The sequence below is a fragment of the Argiope bruennichi genome, chromosome X1 (assembly GCF_947563725.1).
Source record: "Argiope bruennichi chromosome X1, qqArgBrue1.1, whole genome shotgun sequence".
NCBI classification, from domain to species: domain Eukaryota; kingdom Metazoa; phylum Arthropoda; class Arachnida; order Araneae; family Araneidae; genus Argiope; species Argiope bruennichi.
The window spans coordinates 123,341,584-123,367,233 of NC_079162.1; the positions used below are offsets into that span (position 1 = coordinate 123,341,584).

The 25,650-nt window shown below is 28.6% G+C and overlaps 1 protein-coding gene across 1 annotated transcript; it reads right to left on the bottom strand.

The window, feature by feature from the left end:
- On the bottom strand, positions 1 to 25,650 carry LOC129958562 (transmembrane 7 superfamily member 3-like). The gene is made up of 10 exons (XM_056071109.1): positions 25,564 to 25,650; positions 23,441 to 23,773; positions 20,615 to 20,892; positions 15,538 to 15,724; positions 14,931 to 15,017; positions 9,996 to 10,076; positions 9,057 to 9,209; positions 7,531 to 7,628; positions 4,828 to 4,990; positions 1 to 580 (listed from the first exon to the last, which is right to left on the bottom strand). The coding sequence occupies exons 1-10, from the start codon at positions 25,622 to 25,624 to the stop codon at positions 348 to 350; spliced, it is 1,674 nt and encodes a 557-aa protein (XP_055927084.1). The 5' UTR covers positions 25,625 to 25,650; the 3' UTR covers positions 1 to 347.

The window sequence follows — 25,650 nt, forward strand, 5'->3', positions numbered from 1 at the left end:
GACATGACAAAATTTGTATATTTATTCACTATAAAAATTGTACTGATTTAGTTTAAATAAAAATCCATTCAATAAATAAAAATTACTTCATCAATCAGCATTTCATATATTATAAAAACAGATTAATAATTTTGAACTCAAACAAGAAAGAAAAAAAAATCAACAAACGGTAAAATACATAAAAATACTTTCAATTGAGGTAAAAATGACTATATATACACGATAGAGTACTACAATTTGAAAATAATTACAGTACTAGTAGATCAAAATCAATCACGAAAGACTACATTATAAAGCATGAAGGGATAGGACTCATCAGATGACATTACTCAGTAGATTGCTCAAGCTTACTGAGGAAATGTTTGGTACAATACAGCATTGTTTTCTCTGAGTAAAGGCTGATGAACCATGTCGCGTTCAGGTGAAAGATATACTAAACTCCCTCTATTCCTTGCTAGTGAGTATGTAAAGTAACCTGAGTTAGCTCTGGTAATTCCATACACAGTTGTTTGACGCTTCCTGAGCCACACAATCATAGCGATAATTGAAAGGACAACCCATATAGTGCTCATAATTATATCTATACAAAAAGAAAAAAAAGAACAAAATGTGAAAATAGTGAATACAATAAAATATTTCAAAGAACATAGATAATTAAGAAAAGACAATAATGGAGTAGCATTTCACAAATTTAATTAAGCAGTGGCATAACTAAGGTAGGCAAGGCTGATGCCATGGATGCTATTTTGAAGAGTGAACATATTTAAAGGCCAAAGCACGGGGAAAAAATAAGAATTAAAATTTCTTACTTTTGTGCAGAATATCTTGATTATTTCATTGATATTTGTTATATTTCCGAGCCGAAAATGATAATTATAACAAATGTACAAAGGAGTTTAATTCGATTCGAAATATCAAGCACCTTCACGTCTATTTTTGAACAATATTTTTAATTATATTAGTTTTTTAATAGTTTCAAGAATTCAACTCGCAGATAAAGAGAAGGCGCATTTCCCTCGTATTAAAGATTTGCTATTGGATAAATTATAGAAATCAGGTTCAGAACCAAATGCTTTTAAAAATAAGGGCCATTAAGAAAGTTATTATTCTTCCAAAACCATTTACTACTTTTTTGGGTTTCATTTATAAAAATTTCAACAATAGAAATAGAATTACATGTAAGACGTGGGTTGAACGTCTTAACTCTTGATTATTTGCTTAAAAAGAATAATTTTATTTTATTCCATACATAGTTAAAGAAGTTATTGAAAGCAATTTTTTTTAAACATATCATTTGTTTTTTTTTAAAAAAAAATAAACATTAATTTATTTAACTTTAAATAAAGGATAACCATTAGTTAGCATGGGCTAATACTCCTTCTCCATGGTTCGAGGACCAAGTAATATCCATGCCTACAAGAATACCTACTCTTATCAAAGCCAAAGAGATTCTACACATTTTAAACGGCACAGTAGGTCATTCCTAACAATTTGGTCTATCAGAATAAAATTATTCTAATATATTTATACACATTACTTTTATATTTAGTTTATTTGAGAAACATAAAAAATAAATATGGAAAAGATAAATACAAAATTCTGCTTGACTATTTCAACAACATATACTCACTATGCACCTAATTTCATTGCTGTCCTTAGTTTTTGACAATATTTTTAGGGATGAATGAATTAATATTAAACAGAAAACGAAAAGTTTAATCTAATGGATGATAACACTAATTAAATAAAATGCTAGTTATGAAAATTTTCCTATGTGTATTCAGACGACTATATTATAAAATTTTTTGCATCTACGAAGTAATTTCTCGGCGAGTTTGGATTTCTAGTTCATTTCAGAAACTTCGCCTCTTTCGACATGTCTACAGCTAGCATATATTTGGAAACAGATAAATTTTGATCCCCCGATTTGAAAATTCCATCTAGACTTCAATAATTGAATTTTTGGTTATTAAAAGATTTTCAAGATAGATTTCGAGTATCTACATAATGCAAAGGCCTGCTACGATAAGACGGATTAAAAAATGTGAATATCACGGTACAATGCCAAATAAACTAATGTGAGCTTTTAAAATCCCCGAATGATACGATAAATACTTTAAAAAATATTATTTTCTATATCATGAAAATATTATCCTCCTGAATATTTTACAAATATCATGATTCTTACAAATACGGTATATTTCAATGCGAAGATCATTTATGGACTAAATTTCATTGTTATATCTTACTATAGTTCAGAAACAATATTTAAATATGTTGACAAAATTTAACATCATATATAATTTTGTTTGAGTGAAGAATAAATAATGGATATATTTTAATCATTTATTCATTCTGAATGAGCAAAAGTACCTGTATTACTACAGTGATTGTTGAAACAATAATGGACAGCATGGAAAAACCCAAATGAAATTTCAGGTATAAGTGTTTCAGATTAAGCATTAGAGTGCAAGAAGACTGAAAATTGCTTCCATTGCTTAAAAAGTGCTCATGGTTACTATAACAATGATGACATTTTCAAAAAGCAAATTCTAAAAGTTACTACGATCAAAAATGGAGTTAAACACTCTCAGCTAAAATACTAACCATAATTGAAGAGACACAAGATAATCTATTGTAAATATACAGAATTATCGTAAATTATTTTACAGTATCTTTGCACTAGGAAAGAATTATACTTCATGTTAACTGATAAAGGTATTTCAAATATCATAAAAGATGGAATTAGTGTATGTGTTGTAACTTCAGTATATGTCATGAGAACCAGTTTCTGCAATTACGCACTTGCAATTAAAATCAGTTTTTACAAACAAGGAATTAATAATAATTTTTTACTTATATGGGAGCCAAAATAAAAAAAATAAAAATCAGACCAAATCAGTACAACTGATGGATAACTATACTGTATTTCTGCTTACTTCTGATTAGCTGATACACACCTGCCTCAATACAACATAAAAAGTAATAATAGTTTGCTAAAAATATGATATTTTGTCAGGCGACATATAGACATAAAATCAAGAATAAAATAGCATATTTATGATTGTAAACATACTGCAAGTACATTAAATATGATATATCTTAAAAAATATTTAAATTCTGTGCTAAGAACACAAAATAAAATACACCAGATGTAGCAATGATTTTTACAATCTTTTGAATTAAGTTTAAAAGGATGGCAAGATAAAATACTTCCAAGAAATTTAATATTTAAGATATATATTTTTAAAAAAATTAAATTTACACAATGTTTACAATATCTCACTCATCTTATTTAAATGATGCATGAAGCATATATTTAAAATTAACCAGGGAGAAAGCCAAAATTGATTTTAGAAATTTCCAAAAACTATGCTTAAAGATTTTCATTTGGCTAATTCAGAAAAAGCTATTATAGATAATTAATCCTCTAATAAATAATGTAATGTTTCCAATATTATTTTAACCACATGCTATAATTAACAAAAAGTTTTAAAAGTTCAACGAATCACAATTATAAAAACGTACTTTTATTAGTGCATTATCAAGTAGCAATTGAAAGTTAATTGAAATATTTTCTTATTTTAAATTAATTAATATTAATATTGTGGAATCTTGAAACAATTTCCCCCAAATTTACTACTAGGATTACTCATACGGAATGAAAATTTAGATTAATAAATTAGTTAATAATTAAGTACTAAAAATATTTAAATAATATGCTGTCAAAGAAAACACACAAGTATACAAAATTTCAAAATTCTGGCAATCAGGAATTGAGTGAAAAGTTGATTATTGAATGAGTAAGTAAATATTTTTATAACTACGAAACAATGAAATAAAAATGTATTAAAATACAAGGGTCATACATATGATGTTAACAATTCCCCAGTGATTAAAATTTAAATTCAATATTAAAATAAATATATAATAATTCAACTGTTACAACCAACTGTTGTTGTTGTTTGCCAACACAGTGGTAAATCGTGAAATATGTGAATCTAATAAAAATACTTATTAATATCAGATTATATAAGTTCATGTATTATATCTATTCAAGGGTGGTGAGAAATTTATACTACATGTTAGACATAACAGCGATAGATGCTTAATACAATTCTTTCATTAGCATACTTTAGAAGAATACAACAATTTTTTTTTTACCTCAGTGATATTGACAGCACACATAATTATCAGATTTAAGATAATGAAACCTTAATTCATTTTAACAGATATTTTTAATCCATTGAAAGTGTAATGGTGTTTTACTGCTAAATTCAGAATTGATTTGCATTATTTTGAATGCTACAACAACAAAATAAATAATTTATTTTAACATTGTAGCTTGAATTTTGTTATTCTACATCTCCACAAGTGCAGATGTTAACCAAATATCTTGATTATGCAAGATGGAGCATTTCCTCATATGTGATTTGTCATAAGGCAATTACTATAGTTGCCACTTTCTTACAAACATGTTTTTAGAAAATCACAAAAATCATACAGGTTTCAACATTATTATTAATTAAATTTTTTATTCCAGTTTCAAACTTTGCCACTTTAAATTTACAGATACGTGTACCTACAATGCATATTTCCCCACTGACGCGAAATTCTGACATGCATATTTCAAATGACAATAATACTATGTGCTTATAAAATTTTTTTAAATGAAGAGCAAATTTTTATTATTAGAAAATCTGAGATTTATTAGTAAGCTATAAATTTTTAAGAATTATAGAAATCTGTAATTATAAAAACAAAGCAAAATTAAAACAACAAGCCTTACATTTTAAAAATTAAATATCATCATAACCGGATTCTTACCATTTGCTTGGAATGGTAAATCGTTAGCTGCAAAAATGCGAGTCTTCGACACAGCTCTTTTAATTATGTTTAATATAATATAAGACAATCTTGTTCCAACAAAATCATCATAGAACAATAGCATAACATAGCAGCCAACAACAGATGAACCGATTGCAGTCATCTGAAAAGTGAATAACAATACACAGATTAAATCCTATGTCAATTAATAAATCAGTATAGCTTAACAGCAACAAAAGAATACGCAGAATTTAACAAAACACATAAATTAAACTTGACTAGAGCATTGCTTACATATTTCTCAGTTATATGTCATTAAATAACACGTTTGGTTGTAATCCGATCATATTTGTAACCACTGTAATGATAAAATAATTTGTTTATACTATCAAATCATCAGTCATATGACATTTTCGGTATTAAAAAAGACTGGAATCTCCTTCATACAATCACTTTAGAGGATTGTATGAATTGCACTAACGGTAATGATTACGGAATTATTCTTTCTTGATGGATTAATAAAAGAAAAATTGTCGGAAAGAGAACGTGAAGATGTTATTCCATCACAAAAAGACACAACTGAATCCATAGAAAAGTGTTGAGCTTATTTTGTTTGTCAAAGACAATAGAAAAACATTTAATTGATTGTTCCATTCATAATACTGCATTTATTTTCAGAGATAATCAGCCCATCATTAACTTTTAAAAAACTTTTTTGAAAAAAAGTTAAAGTCTATCTACATACGCATATATAGTATAAATAAGAAATGTGTAATTTGAGCTCAAGATATGTAAAAAAGCATGATTCTGATTTTATGATAACTGTTTAATTTCAGAATTTTATTACTACTTTTAAAACTAAACAGTAATATATTAACACTATTTTAAAATGATTTCCATATAAATTTAAGTTCACTTGCTTACCAAAAGGCACATCTGTTTATTTAAATTTCAACTATACGACTTTCACATCAATTCCTTAAAAGATGTATAAAAGGTGCCTTATTGAATTAAAAATACTGAAAACTGATTTAGACACAAAATACCAAAAACTGATTTAGTAAATTAATATAAAATCAAATCGTAATATTCACAATATGCATATAAAGGCTAAGTTTCAACCAACTTTCAATTAAATAAGAATTTAATAAAAAATTTAATAATACTAGGAAAAAATTTATTATTTGGCGCATGGGATATTGGTTACGCATGTATGAAGTAAAATGCTTAATTCCTTTTTAAATAGAAAAATATACAATAACAAATTAAAATTTAACAAAAAAAGAAAAAAAAAATGTGCTTTAAAACTGTAATAAAAATGTGATATATAGATTGATTTTGTAAAAATCACCAGTTTCCTCCACTTGACATTAATTCAATAAAATTGAATTTGTAAACAATATTTATAAGCAACTTGTAGTAAACAATCAGTATTAAACCTGATGGTAACTAAAATTGTTCATTAATGACGCTAAAGCTATAAAAAAATTAAAATTTTGAATACGGAACATTAAATACTGAATAGATATTTCTAAAATAGATATTCCATTATATTGTTAAGGATTTCCTCTTCCGTCTTGGGTTCGCTTTGATAGTGGTAGTGATGGTGAAGAGAACACAATCAGCAGGATTCAGTAGAAAACAACGACGTTTATTTACACGAAGAGACGAACACAAAGAAAACGAATACACAGACGACAATTATTTACAGCAGAAACGAACAAAGGACAGCATACAGAAGCACACTACAGACGACACTAGCCCACAAGTAGTAATCGTCCATAGCACACGAAGCGGCTAGACAGAATCCAGCAGGAGAGGGGATCCTCGGAGCTTCGCTCTACGGTCTCTCCAACGGCTGAACTTCTCACCGCTCTTCTTGCTTTAGCTACCGACTCACTACTTCTTACAACTGACTACACACAATATACGACGCTGCCTCCACAGTAGACAACAGGATTCGGCACACTGCAGTTCAGTACTCACGCCACACAACGCTGGTAATTCGCCGTTGCTTCGCTATTCTCTGGAAGGCTCGTTACGTGTCGGCGACTATGATTACTTGGCACACGATGATGCACATCTTGAGAGTGCCGGCTTTATATAGTTCCAGGAGGCAGGGCTAGAATCTTCTAGACCAATCAGGCGTAACTCGGTTCCTAATGGACGGATCGACAAAATTCTCGAAGTTTTGAGTATTATCCATTTTGTCGCCAAATTCGTCGCCAAGCTCTGAGATCACTGGCTTGGCATCCGACAGCATCCAATAAGGATGACTGTAAAACGGTCTTTCTTATGATGACACTATATGTGCTGGGAAGGAAAATTACACGTTTGTAACAATATACTTAAAAATAATGATTACAGTTTACTGTTAATAATTTAGCACTGTTCAAAAAGCCCCTCAACAGATAATTAATTTTTCAATACCGTAAGTTTTTACAACCTTTCCACGCGTGCTTGAGAATTTTTAAATAAATGACATCAAAAAACAGTTTGAACAGCAGTTCCAATCATTAGTCATTCTGTACAACTATTTCACTACCCTATCAACTTGAAATAAGATAGCATACGATTTTCATATCAATTCATATAAAATTTACTGAATGTATTCATCAGCATTTATCATGATTGAAATACATATAGGTAAAATCTATTCATGATAATTTTGAGAGGGAAAATGTTACACAAATGATATCTTACCAAAAATGGCACGGCAATTGCGAACACAGCAACAAATAAAGTTCCAACAGAGAGTAAAGACCAAAAATTTTTGTTGTTTATAAAAATTTCCATATTTCCTATGAAAATAGAGGTAATCAGTTATAAAAAAAAGGATGTTTAAAGATGAATAAAAATATAGTATGTTTATGTCTGTATTTTGCACACTGGGAAATATATATATAAAATTTCCTTAATTATTTTATTATTGGATTTATCTGAATAATTTTTTTTCAAGTTAATTACAGCAAACACTCAATATAACTAAAATGGGAATTTACATCAATGCTTTAAAATTTTTTAACAACAGTCAGTTCAAGACTAATAATTCGCAAGAAATGACTTATTTAAAAGCCATTTGAATTTGAAATGCTCAGATGAGATCCGGTGCATAAAAATTTTACAAAAATATGCTAGCTTCTTTTAGACACTATAAGTTTCTCCGAAAGCAAAACACAAGAGTACTTCATATCAAAAATGAAAAAAAAAAAAAAAAAAAAAAAAAAAATGTGACTTACATCGTTTTACTATCTAGGCTCAATAAAAAGGGGAAAAGATATAGAAAGTATTTATACACATACTAAAATACTTTTCCAATAAAAACTGCTATGATTCATCATCACTAATTACTTCAAGATAAAAAGGTAAGTGCAATTTTCAATTAAGATTATGATCTACGAATTCGCTTATTTAAAACACAGCAGACTTAGACAAACTTATCAAAAATGAATCCATTTAATTAAATTTGTACTTAATTTTTTTTGATAAAAAAGATGAATTTCATTATTAATTATATATATTAACATGGAATACATCAGTAATAAAATTTTTTTAAACAAAAATACCATATTAAATTGAAAAGCCAGCCAGCCAGCTAAGAGGTGAGGACAGAATACGAAGAAAAGACAATGGTTTCTTTCCAATTCTATTTTCTATCCTGCTTCTTTAGGTGTATTTTTATTGTTTTTAGATGTATTGTATGAAATTTCTGAGAAAAGCAAACTGTACTTGTTATAATTTTGGAAAAAAAATATGAACGGCAGAATTTCACACTTCAAAAAAGATCATCATCAACAACAAAAAATTTATTATTAAATTTTTCTTCCGATAAAATATGGCATCGAAAGGGGCTCAAAAAATTTTAGAAATCGAGAAAATTTGAAACAATAGGCAATTAACAATATATTGAATCCAAACGAATTAAGCATGACTATTGTGACAATCGAATATTAACATGTGTAAGAATAAAATATATATTAATAAGACAAAGATACTTTTATATTTGTTTTCATATAAGCATATTAAAAACAAATAATATTAGAATCTCATACTGAAAAATTATATAGAGATGAAATAATCAATATTCACAGATATTGTAACAAATTACAGAAAACAAAAATATCAATATTTCATCACACAAAGTTTCAATTATTGTTCAGATAATATTTTTTTCAGATGCAAACAAATAAAAAAAATACTAAAAATCATATTTCATCAATATAACTTACCCAGAGGCGTATAAATAATAGTAGCTGATATCAAAAATCCAAAGACGAATCCATTGAGAAGAAACAATATTATAGGATGTCGCAGCCACAACCACATAAATAAGAAAAATAAACCACCTAAAATTCCAATTACCATTGACAGCTCAGCTGTACCTAAAAAATATTCCCAGAAAACAATTTACTTGATTACAGCAGATTTAAATCGAATTTATTAACTTAGGTTGATACAATAAAACAATGGAATTACATTCATTCAAATTATAATTTCTCTCGATCAGGACTAGTCAGAGAGAAATTTATTGAAGATGCAAGATGATTTGGGTACTCCTATTCCGAAGATACGCTGAATACGGTTATACACCATTCTCCTTTTTACTTGTTACAATGATACCTTAATTTACATTTCTAATTTGATATATGATCCCTATCACGATGGTCAGTTTTAAGGTAACCTAGACGTTTTTATAGATGTAAGTAGACACTTTTTAGCGTAAGGATTTAGTAACAAATGGAACAATAATAATAATTAAAAAAAAAACAATTTTGTCACAAGTGTTCTTACAAAATTAAAATATCTTTTATCTACTGTGAAAAATTTTAATTTTTTAACTACCTTATTTTGGGAGTCATATGTAATATACAGGGCCTTCTTATCACAAACAAGAAGTCAGTTTCAGCTTTCTTGACACATAGTATATTTGAAAGCACAGCAATTTTAGAGCCTACTTATCTCCAAAAGGCCCAGTTTTAGCCTTTTTGGAATACACTGTATATTTCAAACAACAACAATTAAAATAGAAAAATGGATATGCAATAAATGTTCCCAGGTCCAATATTCCAAATATACAATTAGTCTTTATTTATTAAATATAATGCATCACATGCAGATTTCTTTAAAATAATGGATTAAATATATTAAGAGTAAAAGAAACTACGTACTTTCTTTTGAGAAAGACAAATATTTTCCAGTAAGTATGAAACCAGTCAAAAACGACATCAAAAGTCCAAAGAAGAGAATAACTAAAAATTGAAACATTTTATAATTAAATAGTACAAATGGAAAATAAACAGAAATCGTTAATTAAAGGAGCATGACAATCTTCTCCAAACTTTGTTTTAAATACATTACTTTTAGTCAAAAGTTTTTTTTTTCTCATATAATTTCAACTTCTATAATTTAATATTTTAAATAATGAAGATTGAAATTAAATAAGGAAAAAATAATCAATGTACAAAAACCAGGTATACTAATGTCCAAAAGTTAACTTACAAATAAATTTCCAAAATTATCAAAACAGATATAAGGCACAGTGACCCAACATAACTTTAATAATGGTGCAATGAAAAAATTATGATGAACCCCTTACAACAAATGTATTTTTATAAAATTCTTATAATATCAGTATTCTAAATGTCAAATAAATTTTAACTTAGAAATATGCATATTTTATCTGAAAATATGGCTTGGTAATATTAATGTGAACGTTTTTAAATTCCATATATATTTATGATTATATAGTGGTCTTAACGAAACCAAAGAAATATATTCGACAAATTAATTTTTTGAAACATACATCATTTAAACATAATATTATAAATTCGGTTCAATATTCACTTTTCTTTTTATCATCAGAATTTTTCTTTTATCTCTCGAACTTCAACGTTCTACAAAAGATCCCGTTCAAATGACATGAGGTGCCAAATCAATTTTTCATTCCTGAGGCTTCGTGGTTCGCATTTACATTTGTGTAAAGCTTCTGTTTAGAAAACTTCTTTTATCATCAGCAATACTTACTGTTAGAGAAAGGGGGGGGGGATCCTGAACATCCCTGCGAAAGGTTTGGAAAGTTTCCAGCAAGTTTATACTTCAAGTAAGTTAGAATATCCAATGGGCTGGTCACTAGGTCTAGCAGAGGTTAATATATTTCTTGATGCCATTTAAAAAAATAACATAATTATGATTACAGACACTTAAATCAAATAAAAGTCCTTCGCACACGCCTATGATTTTATTCTGTTTTGCTTTCTTGTAGCTAGATAAAAATTCAAACTTTGTATTTGCAGTGTTTAATTGTCCAAAGCTTTTTGCATAGAGTTGATTGTGAAATCTAAAATATAAAAAGCCCAGTTAAAAAAATATTAAGAAAGAGCTTCTTCTTGAAATTTATAATTAAATCGCCCATTTTTCTATCTTTCTGAAGTCGATTTTCTGGTTTTTATTGAAAGAAAATTTTTTTTTTCAAAGCAAGAAATATTTATCGTTTTTCCGGAGCTGTTAGGTCTATTTAAATATTCATCCTTTCCTTCATGCTTCCAATTATCCAGGCCGCTCCTGTACATAATATTAGAAAATGTGATGTTATGTGTAACGTGGAAAATAGTCGATGCAAAGTAATAGTCTATATTAAATGCCTTTTATAGGATTAGAAAAAAAATTAAAAAAAGAAAACGCGAAACTGATTGATTTTTCCTATTTGGGATTTTCGTCCATAAAAGTGTGTTTTTATAGAGTAAAATCTCATGCCTTATTGATAAGAGTAAAAATGAATCGTCGTAATCATTGAAATTATGACTTTTGAAGAAGAGCAATCTGCAGGTTTGAAGGCAGCAAGTTTCAAAAATAGTACCAGAACCAAGAAGACTATCCGATATCATCCAAGAGGAGTGACACCAGCAAATGATGGATATGTGGCATTAAATGCATGCATTTTTAGAGAGTTAATGGCTGGAGAATTTTCTTGGACCTCACAGTTACAGTTAAAGCACGCAACTATACGCAAATTGCTTACAGACGCTAAGATGAGATGGATCTTTAGGACTTTTCCTTAGAACAAACTCAAACATGCTGTATGAGATTGGATTTGTTAATCTGGCTTGTCACACCATTCAGTGAAAATTCTCTTCTTCCAGAAAAATATCTATATGCTGAGCTCTATGTGTGCTTGTAGTATTGTTATTAAAATTAAAATCGTTCGCTCCTGGAAAAGTCTAACATAAGAAGCAATGGAATCACTTGTATAGTGCTGAGTGACCACAGAACCCACATCAAAGACATACAGAGGTATAAGCATGGCCAACATTATTCAATCTCACACAAGGATTTCAATTTAACCGAAAGTGATTGATTTCACTCACATCGGAGCATCTGTTCCTCTCAACACACTGCAGGAAAAAACATTTTTTATTTGGGAAAGAGCAAGATTTTCATTGATGAATCGAAATTCAGCACACAGAGTGCCTGTTGACGAATCTTCATCTGGGGAAAGTTTAGTACCTGTTACTATCTTTGCAATATAAGTGAAAACAATCACGTCGGTAGTAGTGGAATCCTTGCATGGGTAAAAATAATGCTGAACAATCTTACAATATGCATATTCTTGATGTAGATTGAGTGATTATACATTATTATAGAGATAAGGTTCTTGACCCTTAAGTTAGCCTTTTCCATGGAGGTGCTAGAGGTTTTTATAGATGACAATAGGAGGTACTTCTCTTCCAGGATTTAAGATCTTCACTGCTACAAGAATAAGATTTGTTGCAATAAGCTTTCCTTAACAACCTCACTTTCAGCACGGAGTTTACTATAAGAATGTGTAATGATCACACTCTTTATAAGCAGGATAATTCTTAAAATATCAGATGTCAGATTTTGGACACTTTTAATCTTACTCGAGTACTCGGAAAATTTGTGCTCTTTTTAATATGCCCTTTTACATTTGTGGGTCACCAGCTGAATGCCAGTCGATTTCGCTACCATTCGCCATAAACGTCAGACATTAAGCTGCGTAGAAGAACAGACATAAAGAGACATCGAGCAGCGACGGTCAAAACCAGACATGATGAACGTTAGAAAATGACGGCATATTATGTTAAAAACGCGGCACCCCAATCTTATAATGAACAAGAACTATTTAATTGAATATAACTTCTGTTGTAAATATTACTTAATAAATAATGTAATGCTTATCCCGCATAATATAGTCCTTTAGAAAAAAGAATTTCTATTTCATATATGGAATCTATAACACCTATTATAACATATTACTCAATTATAACATATTATAATTGAGTAAGCAAAATTGTTTTGTAACTAACCAATTATTATTCTAATCATATATAATCCAGGTTTGCAACCCAACGTTTAGACACCAGAGTTTATAATACATTTTTTTTACGAAGGTTTTAATCTATCTTTTGACGATGAAATTCGTCAGTAATGAAATATATTTATGTGACATGTTGGGGTCTTAAATAATTCTTGAGTGATTTTAATTTGAAAAGATTTATTTGCAGAAACAATAAGAAATAGGGAAAATTAATAAAATTTACAAAAACGCTTACAGTCGAATTTTCAAAAATTTACTATTGATTATATCATAAGTTTGATGAGAAACCTTCTTCTGGTGAACTTGAAACTAAGGTAGCAAGTGTTTTAAATCCTTCATTAATTTTATTTCTTCAAAAAGCCTGTATTTATAAATATTTTATTTCATTAGATGAAAGAAAAACTGGGAATTTTGTTTTAGTTCCTCTACAAAAGAATTTATAATATTTAATTTAAGCAAAATATTAAAATCTTCATAATGTGAATTTATTAGGAGAAATCAAATTTTTAATGAGCTTAAAATTATATGCAATACTGCAAAACAAAATATAACCTTAAATTGAATCTTTTTTTAAAAATTTAATTTGGTTTCTTCTTCTTTTTTTTATTATAAAAATAGAGTTCTTAATTTATACTTCCTTACATTGCAATAAATTCTGTATAAGGCCAAGATGTCTAATTTTTATGTAAGAGATATCGCATCATTCACAAAACTATTGATTTATTAAAACATCATTTGCACTCTCTTTTATGAATCTAATGTGAAAGATCAAGGTGTCTATAAAAGATATTGCGATTCATTTTGCAGCATTTTACTGACAGATTTAGGCACTGATGATCTAACACCATGTGATTAAAGTTGAATTTCATCAAATATAAAGTCAAAACATAGCGCTAAATTCAGCTTTATTGTAAAATACTGCATATTTTACTCATTTCAGTTAAAGCATTAAAAATGCATATGCTATTACTTACAAAAGGATTCAAGATATCTACTCCTGTGGATTATCAAGTATCACATAAAGGTTTTAATATTTATGTGAGATTACATTTAAGAAATAAAGTATAATTCTTTTGAACATTGGAAAAAAATAAATAAATAACAGACTTCAGTTACTACAGCCTGCATCATAGACGGTTAGATTTTATGAATGCAAAGTATAACATGATAAAATTCTCAAGGATTCATTTTCAAAAAGTATCTTGGAATTCAATCTTCAATTACTTTCACATTCAAGTTTTAATCATAATATTTAGAACTTTGCTTGCAAATTTTCCAAACATATATTAATTAATCATTTCTGAATAGTGTCAGAAACATGAAATATGCCTCAAAAGCTTTCATTCACTTTAATATCAACTTTAATTACAGTGACGTACCAAACAATCACAGATAACTGTTCATGCTGAATTATATTCAGAATATGAGCAAGGATTGTAAAGTAATATTTGAATGTTTTTATATTATTGACTGTATGGGAAGAAATTAAATGAATAAAGTTATTTGTTTAAAATGGTTCCATAATATATTTCATTTTCCAAATATCTTATTTAAATGAAAACTGAATTTTTTGCATTGTTACAATTTAACAATAAGAAATTTAATTATTGTATTACTTGTGCTATAAAGCACAGGATGTAAACAAGCACATTATCACACTCTTCTTAAATTTATAAAAGCTTTACATAAGATACCAGCAATAGTAACAATAATTTTAATACAGAAAAGGACTTTTGATAATAAAAATCTTACAATCATTTATACATACCTACACTAATGAACGAATGTCCAAAAAAAGCCACCATAAATCCATATATAGAAAGAAGAAACAAAAATAATTTGCCTTTAAATGAATCTGAAAATAAATGTATAATAGTAATTTATATTAATACATAAGTAATTTACATAAACCAATTACTAGAAAGAAATACATTGTTCATTAGAAAACATCAAATTAAAATGGAAAAATAAAGGCCTAAAAATAATACAATTATTCAGATTGAGAGAAAGTGAATTATAATTGAAAGGATTTTTTAAAAAATGAGATGAACAAGAAATATATTTTTAATTCTGAAAAACAATACTGCACTAATCGAGCATTCAATAAAATAAATTAATGAATACAAGTGACTGATAAACGCTTAGTTGTTAATTAAAAGTTGGTACATAGTTTTATAATAAAAATTAAACCCAACAAAGGTATTTATGTCATGTGTATTATAGTAAATGAATCTAAGCAATATTTTGTAAAATGTAGGAATAATGTATTAAAATACAACAATAAATGAATGGATGCCTAAAAATGTATGTCAAAGGTTTAGAAAAGTAAGCCTTGATTACAATTTAACTACTTGTTAAAAAAAAAAAAGACTTACATTTTATTCGACAACCACTCTCCGTGAAATCAAAAGAGGGACATCCATAGGAAACAACAGGTACATAAGCAGCTTCTTTTATTTCATTATTTAAAGTAAATTTAGCTATCACATTATAAACAACACCAAGATTTGGATACAACAAGAATGAAAACCTTGTATCAGGGTGTAAGGAATAAGATTTTGCCTGAAACAATTGTAAAAGAAATTGTTAAAGATTAAGAAGAAATTAAAATACCAAAGAAGAAGTAAAAAAATACTTCCACTATATATTTCATAACAATATTTTTTTTGAAAATGCTACAAGCAGTTTCTCATAATAAAGACTTTTTTATTATAATTCTCAATTAGTCACTGTGAATTTAATTTTTTTCTAATAAGGACAATTTTTACATAAAACTTCAATTTTCACATAACTGCGCACACCATAAATACAGGGGGAAAATGCCAGAATACTGGATAGTGATGATATGTTTATAAGTTAACTGCGCACACCATAAATACAGGGGGAAAATGCCAGAATACTGGATAGTGATGATATGTTTATAAGTTGTTACATTTATCCACTTTGATACTAATCTTAAAATGAATCAAGTTTAATTGAGTTTCGTGGAATTAACGTCCAGTTTGGAAGCAACACTAGAGCTATTTCGGGACAGACCTTATAATTTTGAGTCCCCGTCAGATGACGAGGGCGACAATTGAGCAGCTGTGTCTCAGTAAAATAAAAAAGGAAATTAGTACAATAACTAGCATCTTGATTCGGACAAATTTAAGCTGAGTTTTTTCCCCACAGAAGCCTTAAAAAATGAAATTTCAAGAGTCCACGCCATTCTGCTGCGTTTACTATGCCTTTTTTTTGGGGGGGGGGGTCACAAAACTTTTTCTTAGTAATCCATTTTTTTTATCAGAGTAAATATTATAGCTGAATTACCAAATATATTGCACTAATAAGGAAATGGATTTCCTTGTAATATTTACAACATCATCTTTCCATTTTTTCTTCTTCTCGAAATTAAGAAAAGGGAACTTTACCGAAATTCTCTTCAAATGTTCTTAATGTTTGAAAAACGCTCTTTTATTTCTTCAGGGTGTCAGTGATTATGGTATGACCTACTTAATTTTCAGGCAAGGAAAATTTAAACGGATCCTTTATGATGAAATATTTTCGAACATCCTTCAGATTTCCAAGAACAACAACGAGACAAGGATGATAACACCTTGAATGGCTTAAGATTTCCCTTGTTTGCAAATCATTTGGGAAAGTCAATTTCAATCGGATTTTACAACCTCAAACGCTGGAAGTAACACTCAGCATTGAAGATATCGGCAAGCTTAAATTCGGTTAGTCAAGGAGATGAATTTGGATTAGTAAACTACCAAACATGATCTAGCTCCAATTACCACAACTAAAGACTTTTCTAAACAGTTTCTTTTGACAGCTATATTTTGAAAATTCGCCAGGGACGTACTACATTTACATAAAATCGGGGATTACGAGCTCGTAGATTTACGCGAACTGCAAAAGGCTTTCATGCACTATCGCTTCTCCTACTAGTAGTACTAGTACAAGAGACGGTGATCATATCAATGAGCAAATGCTTCAGCTGAGAGAAGGAGATGTAGATGACGCTTAAAAAAGCTAAAAGTGACATAATCACGCAGTGATGCACGATTGCATTAATAGTTAAAAGCAGCTGTTTTCTTTCCCAGATTAAACTTACTCTAATTTACTTAATTCGCCCTTACTTAATTTACTCTTTCTCTAATTTTTATCACGCTTTCGTGCAAATTTTTGTCTATACTATACAATTATAATGCCTAGTTAACGTGAGCCCTCTTGTGGAAAGATTTCACTAGATGTAAAAGAATTTCATTATAGATTTAAGACCTCGGAACGATGACACCTTTTTCCTTTCTTGTATTTCTCTTACATGTATGGACTTATTTTTTTACACGCTTGTAATTATCATACCTATTGAAGGTAGCGTTTCATGTGCATACACTTTATACTTTCTCCTTTCCTCTTTTACGATTTAACGTGAAAAACCGTAGTGAATTCGCTAAGTCTGATATTAATTTAGAATAGTTAGATTAAAATCCTGTTTTAGAATTACATAGAATATATGGCATGAAACTCATAATTTTGAATTGAATTTTTTTTATTTATAATCTAGAAACTCAATTTTTTAAAAAGAGGTAATCTTAACTGGAACATCCATACCACACTAGCGTTGAGATATAGATGTCTCAACATACCTATAAGCATATTAAAATTAATATTGCTGCATAAATATTTACTTAGCATTTTGCATACAATATGTTTTTCTTTTTTGCATACGTTAATGTGTTTTGTTTGTACGATTTGTTTGAAAATTGGAAAAATACCGGAACTTTAATAACAGGTAGTATTAGATATTTCTGCAACAAAATATTCAATATTAGTATACGTTGCACATTTCTGATCCACAAATTTTATGCTAACCCATTACATAGGGGGAAAAAAAAAGAAAAAAAAACTACTTCTTTTTATTTCATCTTTTTCTCACCAAACAACCATAACTCACATCGCAGATGAACTTGGCCAAACATGGAATAGTCATACTGAACCCAAACTGAAGTTATTAAAGCAATTAATGGTTAAGCAAACCTTAACCATTAATTTTTTTAAATTAATATCAATGGTCGTTGGCAAATGCCCAGCCTATGAATTTGCAGCTTTTGCGAACTCTTTAAAGCATGGACAGCGTGCAGCAGAATGTCTTGAATTTATGAGATTTCATTTATAAAGACATACATAAAGTTTATACGAAAAAACAACAACAACAACAACAAAAAAACCTTGGCTAAAGAGTTTTCTGAAAACGCATCTATATTTTGGCTAAAGGCAATGGGCTAATTAGTATTTGAAACATTGAGAGAACTGGCTTGAATCAATAAATTTTCTGTTTAAGTTTATAGATGAAAATTTGCAGAAGAGCTTAGAAGAAACAACAAACCAAAGGCAAATGATAGAATTCAATAAATTTTATTGGACTGCAATATACACACTCACAAAATCAAAACTTTTTTCAATTTACACCCTACACAGAGAAGTTTGATCTTACTAATTGATGTAAACAGTAGAGTTTATAGAAGACAAAACTCTCTCATAGTTCATTGAGACAAATCCATTTTTTAAAATAAAAAAATGGAGGTCACAATGGCTTATATTTTGTCAAACCTGCAAAATGCAGGTGTTATCCATTGCTAGTTCATTTAATAATCCAGTGATTTATCTATTTCTATACCTTTACGGCACCCAAGGATGGGAAAGTGGAATCACATAATGCTTGTCACATTAATGTAAGTACAAAAGAATGGAAGAAAATTACAAAATATCACTACTAGTAATATCACTTGACAATCCGTGGAAAAACTTCCACCTTCATTGTAAAAGCATTGAACTCTTCAAACAGTATTTTGGCAGTGCTGTTTTAAAAGTTGGACAGTATTATTTAAACATTAAATTTGCAACTATTTTTTTTATAAGACTTTAAATTTGCACACCAAACAATGAGCCAATCTAGTTATGCCAGAATTTATATACTAAATTTGATCAGATTTCTGAAATTTTCTGATAAAAAATCATCACATACAGAATTTTTTTTTGATGTTTTTAGTAGTTGAAGAACAATTAGATGCTTATAGCAAATGTATTTCAGACTATAAACTAGAAAAGGCTTATAAAATTGAAATTGGTTAGCAGTAAATTCATTATCGAAAAATTCTTAAAAGAAACTTAGTTGTAATTTGAATAACTCTCCAAAAATAAAAAGAAACTTAAAATATTTAGTAACATTATTTTAAATTAAAAATATAGATGAAACATACAATTAAATGACAAGAAAATAAATACTACTAATTTCTAAAAAATTGAATCAACAGTTTTTGAATTTTTGATACAGCTTTCTTTGAGCATAAATTTTATTGCATGCTTAAAGCCAAAACCATACAGAATGTCGATACTATTTTTTAATTGCATTTATTTTAAAATTAATCACCAAATTTTCTCATTTACAATTCTTTTCAACAAACTGTAATTTTGAATAAAATGGAGATAAAAATCCTGATGGCCTACCCAGTAAATTTGTTTGTTTGTTTGTTTCTTATGGCACTTGCCACTGACAAGCCCGCTGTTATGAAGACAGCGATTTAAGCCTGAGGGGGAACGTCTCTTATTTTTTATAGCAGCGCCAACTAGGGCCAAGAGTACGACTTTCCCACTCACGCATCATTCATTCGCTTGCACAACCCCTTTTTACAGGAGGGCACATTCACACATCTCACAGATAGAACAACAGAAGAACAACCATGCCCAAACCGGGACGCCCAGATCACGGGGAAGACGCGCTACCCCTATGCCAGGACGCCGGTAGTAAATTTGTAAAAGTGGCAAAAGGTATGGAAAGCAGCCACATTTTAATCATTATTTAATTCTAACAAATTTCTAGAATATTATTTTCTACCAATATGCAATTCGTTTTTAATTAGTGGAAAGTTATTTCTTCTAACAATTGAGTAATGGCAGAATTCATATAGAAGGGACAAAGCACAGCCATTCATAGAGTCTACATAACAGCAGAATTACATTAAAATTGCTAGCTACTTGAATGATATCACATAAAATAAAACAAACATGTTAAACACTAACAAAAAATATTCAGAAATAAAAATACTTTTAGTTTTCACTAAAATTTATCAAAATACATTTGAATTATTGTAAATATTTTAAAATTATATTAATAGGGAATTCAAAAAAATTAGAGAAAAAATTAATTACTGAGAAATTTCAATCAAAAAAGTTTGAATTGGCTAAGTTTTTCTATATCAATAATTAAGAAAAATTCTGAGAATAATACAACAATTATCTTAACAGCATCACAATTTAGCTCAAAGTGAATTCATCTCTGCTTGAAAGTTTGAGATGCAGAGAGAATTCACATTAAAATTGATATTCATAAGTTAGACAACTTAAAATATTTAGAAAAAGTTACAAGAAATGGCTTCCTTTATAATATTTATAGATTCATTTTACCTTAGAAGAATGTTCTTTAATTGATGACACATCACTCATGTATTCAACTTTTTTAAAGAACTCAGATTCTCCAAAATCATTTTCCTCAAGATACAGGACATAAATGTCATAAGTTATATATGGTAGTGAAAAACTGCATTTTGTGAATGGCTCATCTCTGCGAGATCCAAAACTCGCATGTTGAAATTCTAAGTAAACTTTTAGAGAATCACTCTTTAATCTTAAATATGGTGCTATTTCAGTAGGGAATTCCATATTACATCCACCTGGTACTGGACCTAAAATGATATTACCTAGATTAAATCAATCTGAAAAATCCACAATTATCTATAATAGAAAATATATGTTTATAATATGTTTGTTTCTGCGATGTTACTAACTTTATTAAAGTTCATTATCCATGATACATGAAGAAATTCAATGTATAAGAAAGAACAAAATGGCAGAATTTAAAATACTTAATAAAACTAAAATTATAATTTATATTATTATTAGGTAGTTTAGAAAGTCTTTGCCGATTTTTGTGGCTAAGTAAAAGCTTTTTGTACTATAGTGGATGCCACTTAATGTGATCACTTTTAATGATATCATTCACTTTATGATATAAAAACATTCTTTGGTCCTAAGGCAATTATATTGTACACAAAAATAGTTAATGTGATCATTACATCATTTAATATATCAGTTTTGAAGTAAATAATTGACTAATCCTTCATTTTCAACCAGTATTAATGAGCAACATTCATGAAATTCCTCATTCCACTTGCAAGGAAACATCTGGATTCCAAGGAATGGAATTCATATTCTTTTATTTGAACTAGAGCAGTTTGGATTGGTTTGAAAGGACAGCTATGCTGCAAAGCTCGGATAGAAATCAGAACAGCCATACACCACCAATATAAGAGATTTAATTATGAATGTAAAATGTATGTATATAAAAAATATTGATTAAAAAGTTAGAGACAAAACAGAAATTTTTAGCAGGTATGAAAGTTTACTTAAAAGGAGTAAACATAATGCTGTGGCAAGCTGAAAACTTAACAGCCTTTTTTTTGCCAAAATTTTTAGCTTTTTGTGAACAAGACCAAGTAAAAAAAGTTGATGATTGCAGTGAAGAAGAAGGTGCTAAAGAATGCCCTCCAATGAATGTCAATATGAGCCAAGCTCTTGATATTTTGAAATGTTGCATGTAGTATCTATTGCTCAACAAATTTTAAAAAAACAATAAAATTACAAACAACTAAAAATGAACTTTTAAGAAATAATTGTCTACAACTAACAGCTAATGAATTTTTAAATAAATTATAAATAGCCCTGATATAAGTGTTTTTTATATAATAAAAATATTGTCGATTTTACACAATTTGTTTATTATTATCTATCAGTCAATATTATCAAAATTCTTAAATGTGATCATATTAAGTGGCAGCAACATTAATACAGAATTTTATTTAATAGTAAATGCACTACTTCATTTGATAATGATTTACCATATTTTAGAATGTTTCATTCCCTACTTTCGGGCATAGTTACAATCTCATCACTAAAAACATTCAAGATGTTGTTCCCAATCCACCAGAGAACTGAAAGTATTTGCCTAAGAAAATTTTGCAATGATCAGAAGCAGATGGTAGTTTGGAGGTGCTAAGAACAAAAACATTTGAAGCAACAACTTCTGTTGGGTGGCTAAATGTTAAAGCAGTATCCAAGTGAAAGACTTTTCCCCCCTTTTTATGACCAGTCACTCCTAAATGCTTTTGGATAACTGCCCACTATAAACAGTCTATTTAACGACCATATTTAATCTAATCTAATTTACTGTTTAGCCAAGCAACAGCAGCTCATAATAGTCAATGCCTTTAAAATCTCGTTATGAACAGATCATAACATTCTGGGGATCAACATTAGATTTTGGGGTGGTTGATGGCAAAGTACATGATGACAACATTACCATTTTCATACAATGCTACTGCATAGGACCATTATTATTAGAACCTAGCCATTATTATTTTCATCATAACAGAGCAATAAATTGCATGTAGAAACATGGTCCACGTTAAGTTTTCTCTTTTAGCTTTAGTAGTCACTTGATGTTTGAGTACTTACTCCCTAATTTAGCCATTTATAATAGACTGAATTAGGGACTCTGAGAATCTCTGCAATTTCATTTGTGATAGCATGTTAACTATTTGTAATTAGCACCTTAATTTGATCACTAACTATCATTAGCATTACTGATCTAACATGAAAAATTCCAAGTAAATTTGCACAGTTTGCTGACATATAGCACTATTTCAATAAATAGGGCACAACATTTTTATAACAGAAAAATATTCTTATATTTATAGTCACAGAAAAGTATTAAATATTGAAAATACATTTCTTTATTCTCCAGATTTATACTAACAGCAAACAAATACAACTAAGCCAAAGCTGATAGTAAACAAACACAAATAGTGGCAAAATAAATAAAAAAAACACATCACATATAAGAAAATATACATGTGCATAACAGTAATTCAGCCATTAATAGCAATCAATGCAAGCTACTTGAAAACAGCCTAAAATTTAAGAACAATACATTATATACAACACTTTCATTATTCATACATACTTAAAGAAGAATCAAGCAACAAATTATTAGAAATTAGATGTAATCTAACACTGAAATAAAATATAAAGTGTACAGCTAACATATTTTTAAAATTTAAACTTTAAGGAAAAGAAAAATATACATAGAAGCATATGTAAAATCTAATATATATATATATATATATTCTTTTAGAAATATGGGATTTAAGATAAAAAAAATGAATAAAATTTTACCAAATGAGTCTAAAGCTGTGATAACTATCAATACAGGCACATCTTCTTGATTCAAATTTGACAGCCATATTTGCTTCTCATATTCAGAATCATGCAATTTGACAACCAAACCAATGTTTTTCCCAGTAATACTGTTGTGCACAAAAGCTTTAGGTTGTTCAGATAAAGTTAAATTTTCTGTGTGGGCATGAACTTGACAGGTAATTGCAGATATATTAATAGGAACATCAACTATATTAATAACCAAAGTCCTATTCTTAGGCAATGTATAAAGTTTTTTATTTCCATTAGGTTTCAAACTCAGTGTTATGCTATCTTCAGATCTAGTCAGACCTAAAAATGAAATAAAAAGAATAATATATAAAACTATATTAAACAGGTTATTCATTTACAGAATAATAAATATCTTTATAAACTGAACAAGAGAACTATTTCGCGAAATCATGATCCATATTCAATTAGAATAAATTTTACATAGATCGAAAATAATATAAATTAGGACCAAGAAAAAAAAAAGTGCAGGTCTAACAAAAGCATATGGCATCAATACTTTTTGTGACAAACTGTAATTTTTCATGGTGATAGATAGTCAAATGCAATAACTCAATTGTGCTCTTTACTTTTAATGTTTGGCATGGTTTGTCAAACAATCTGCTCTGTATTCTTTAGCTTTAGCAAATAACATTCAAATTAGTAGATGCTGTGTTCAATATACATTATTTTAGAAAAGCATGCCCAAATCTGGCTATTAAAGGGAGAAGTTTAACATACAATCATACAGGAACTTATAGATCGGGAGAGAAACTGCATTATATTGTTGGTGGATTTAAATACTATGCATAAATTTAATTAATTAATTACTTTTCTTGTTGCTTATCCCCTTTGGATTGATCACCAATTCAAGCCACTTCCAAAAGATAGATTCACATGATAAGATTGTAAACTGACTTCCCCTCATTCACCAGCTGCCTCACAGAGGTGTCAATACGGTCAATGATACGAGGGGAAGAAACATAGACCGAGCAGTGGCAAGGAGTATACATCTTTTGGCCTCTGATGAAGAAAAGAATTTTTATATGGCCAGACCTTAGCCTAGATAAGAGCGTTTGAACACTCCTTGGAATAAATCAATTACTGAAATAATAAACTGAAATAAAATGATGTGCTTGATTCTGCAAAGCCAATACATGTGCCACCACTATATATAATGTAGTAATGTAATGGTGATCAAATGCTACCACATTATAATACCAAGAATTTGTATAAATTTATTAAGTCCCCAGGAACCAAGCCACCAGTAACTATGATATTATATCACTTTTATCTCTCTCTTTTTTTAATGAACTATTACATAAAATGCTAGTAATTTGGAAGCGAGTAAAGATAAAGAACAAAAACAGACTCCTTGATTCCTTCTTTAGATCACTGATTTCAAAACTATGGATGATCTATATTTTATGGTCAGATTTTAAAAAATTCTATTTTATTTTAATAATTATTTGTAAATAATAACAATACAAAATACTGTAAAATAATTTCATTTGTTTGAAAATGAAATTTCCTGCAATGCTAAATGAAGAAATGATTCTTAAATATTGGAAGCAAATTGCTAAATAAAGAACATTGCACACCTTTTATTGAAAAGTGAATAGATATTGATAAAATTCTGTGAACGAATATTTCTGCTTAAGACGAATTTAAAAGTCCAAAACAAACGCCATATCCTTTTTTATTCAAAAAAAGATAAAAAAATATATTTTAATGCATTTCTGTTTCTATGATTACTAACATTTTATACTTTACCACAGAAATATTTTAAAATATCATAAAGAATAGATAAAAATATTTTTTAAAAATTAATCTTTCACAATATATGGTGAAATTACAAATTGAAATATCTTTGATATACAAGAAATTATTTTTATTAATAAAATTATTTCCCCCACTAATCAATAAACGTATTTTTAAAATTTCAATGCATAAGTTTCCACTAATTCCTATTGTAATCTTTAATGTGATGTTCATCCCATCGTTAAATTTAACTATCGTGCATTTTATTTTATACAATAACGAATATTAAAACGCATCAGTTTTCAAATATAATGACATGAAACAGTACATACCTGGAGAAACACTGAAAAAGCAAATAATAATGAAAAAACCGCTAAAGCTTTTTGACAACATCGGGATTTGTTTATTTACATTTTCAA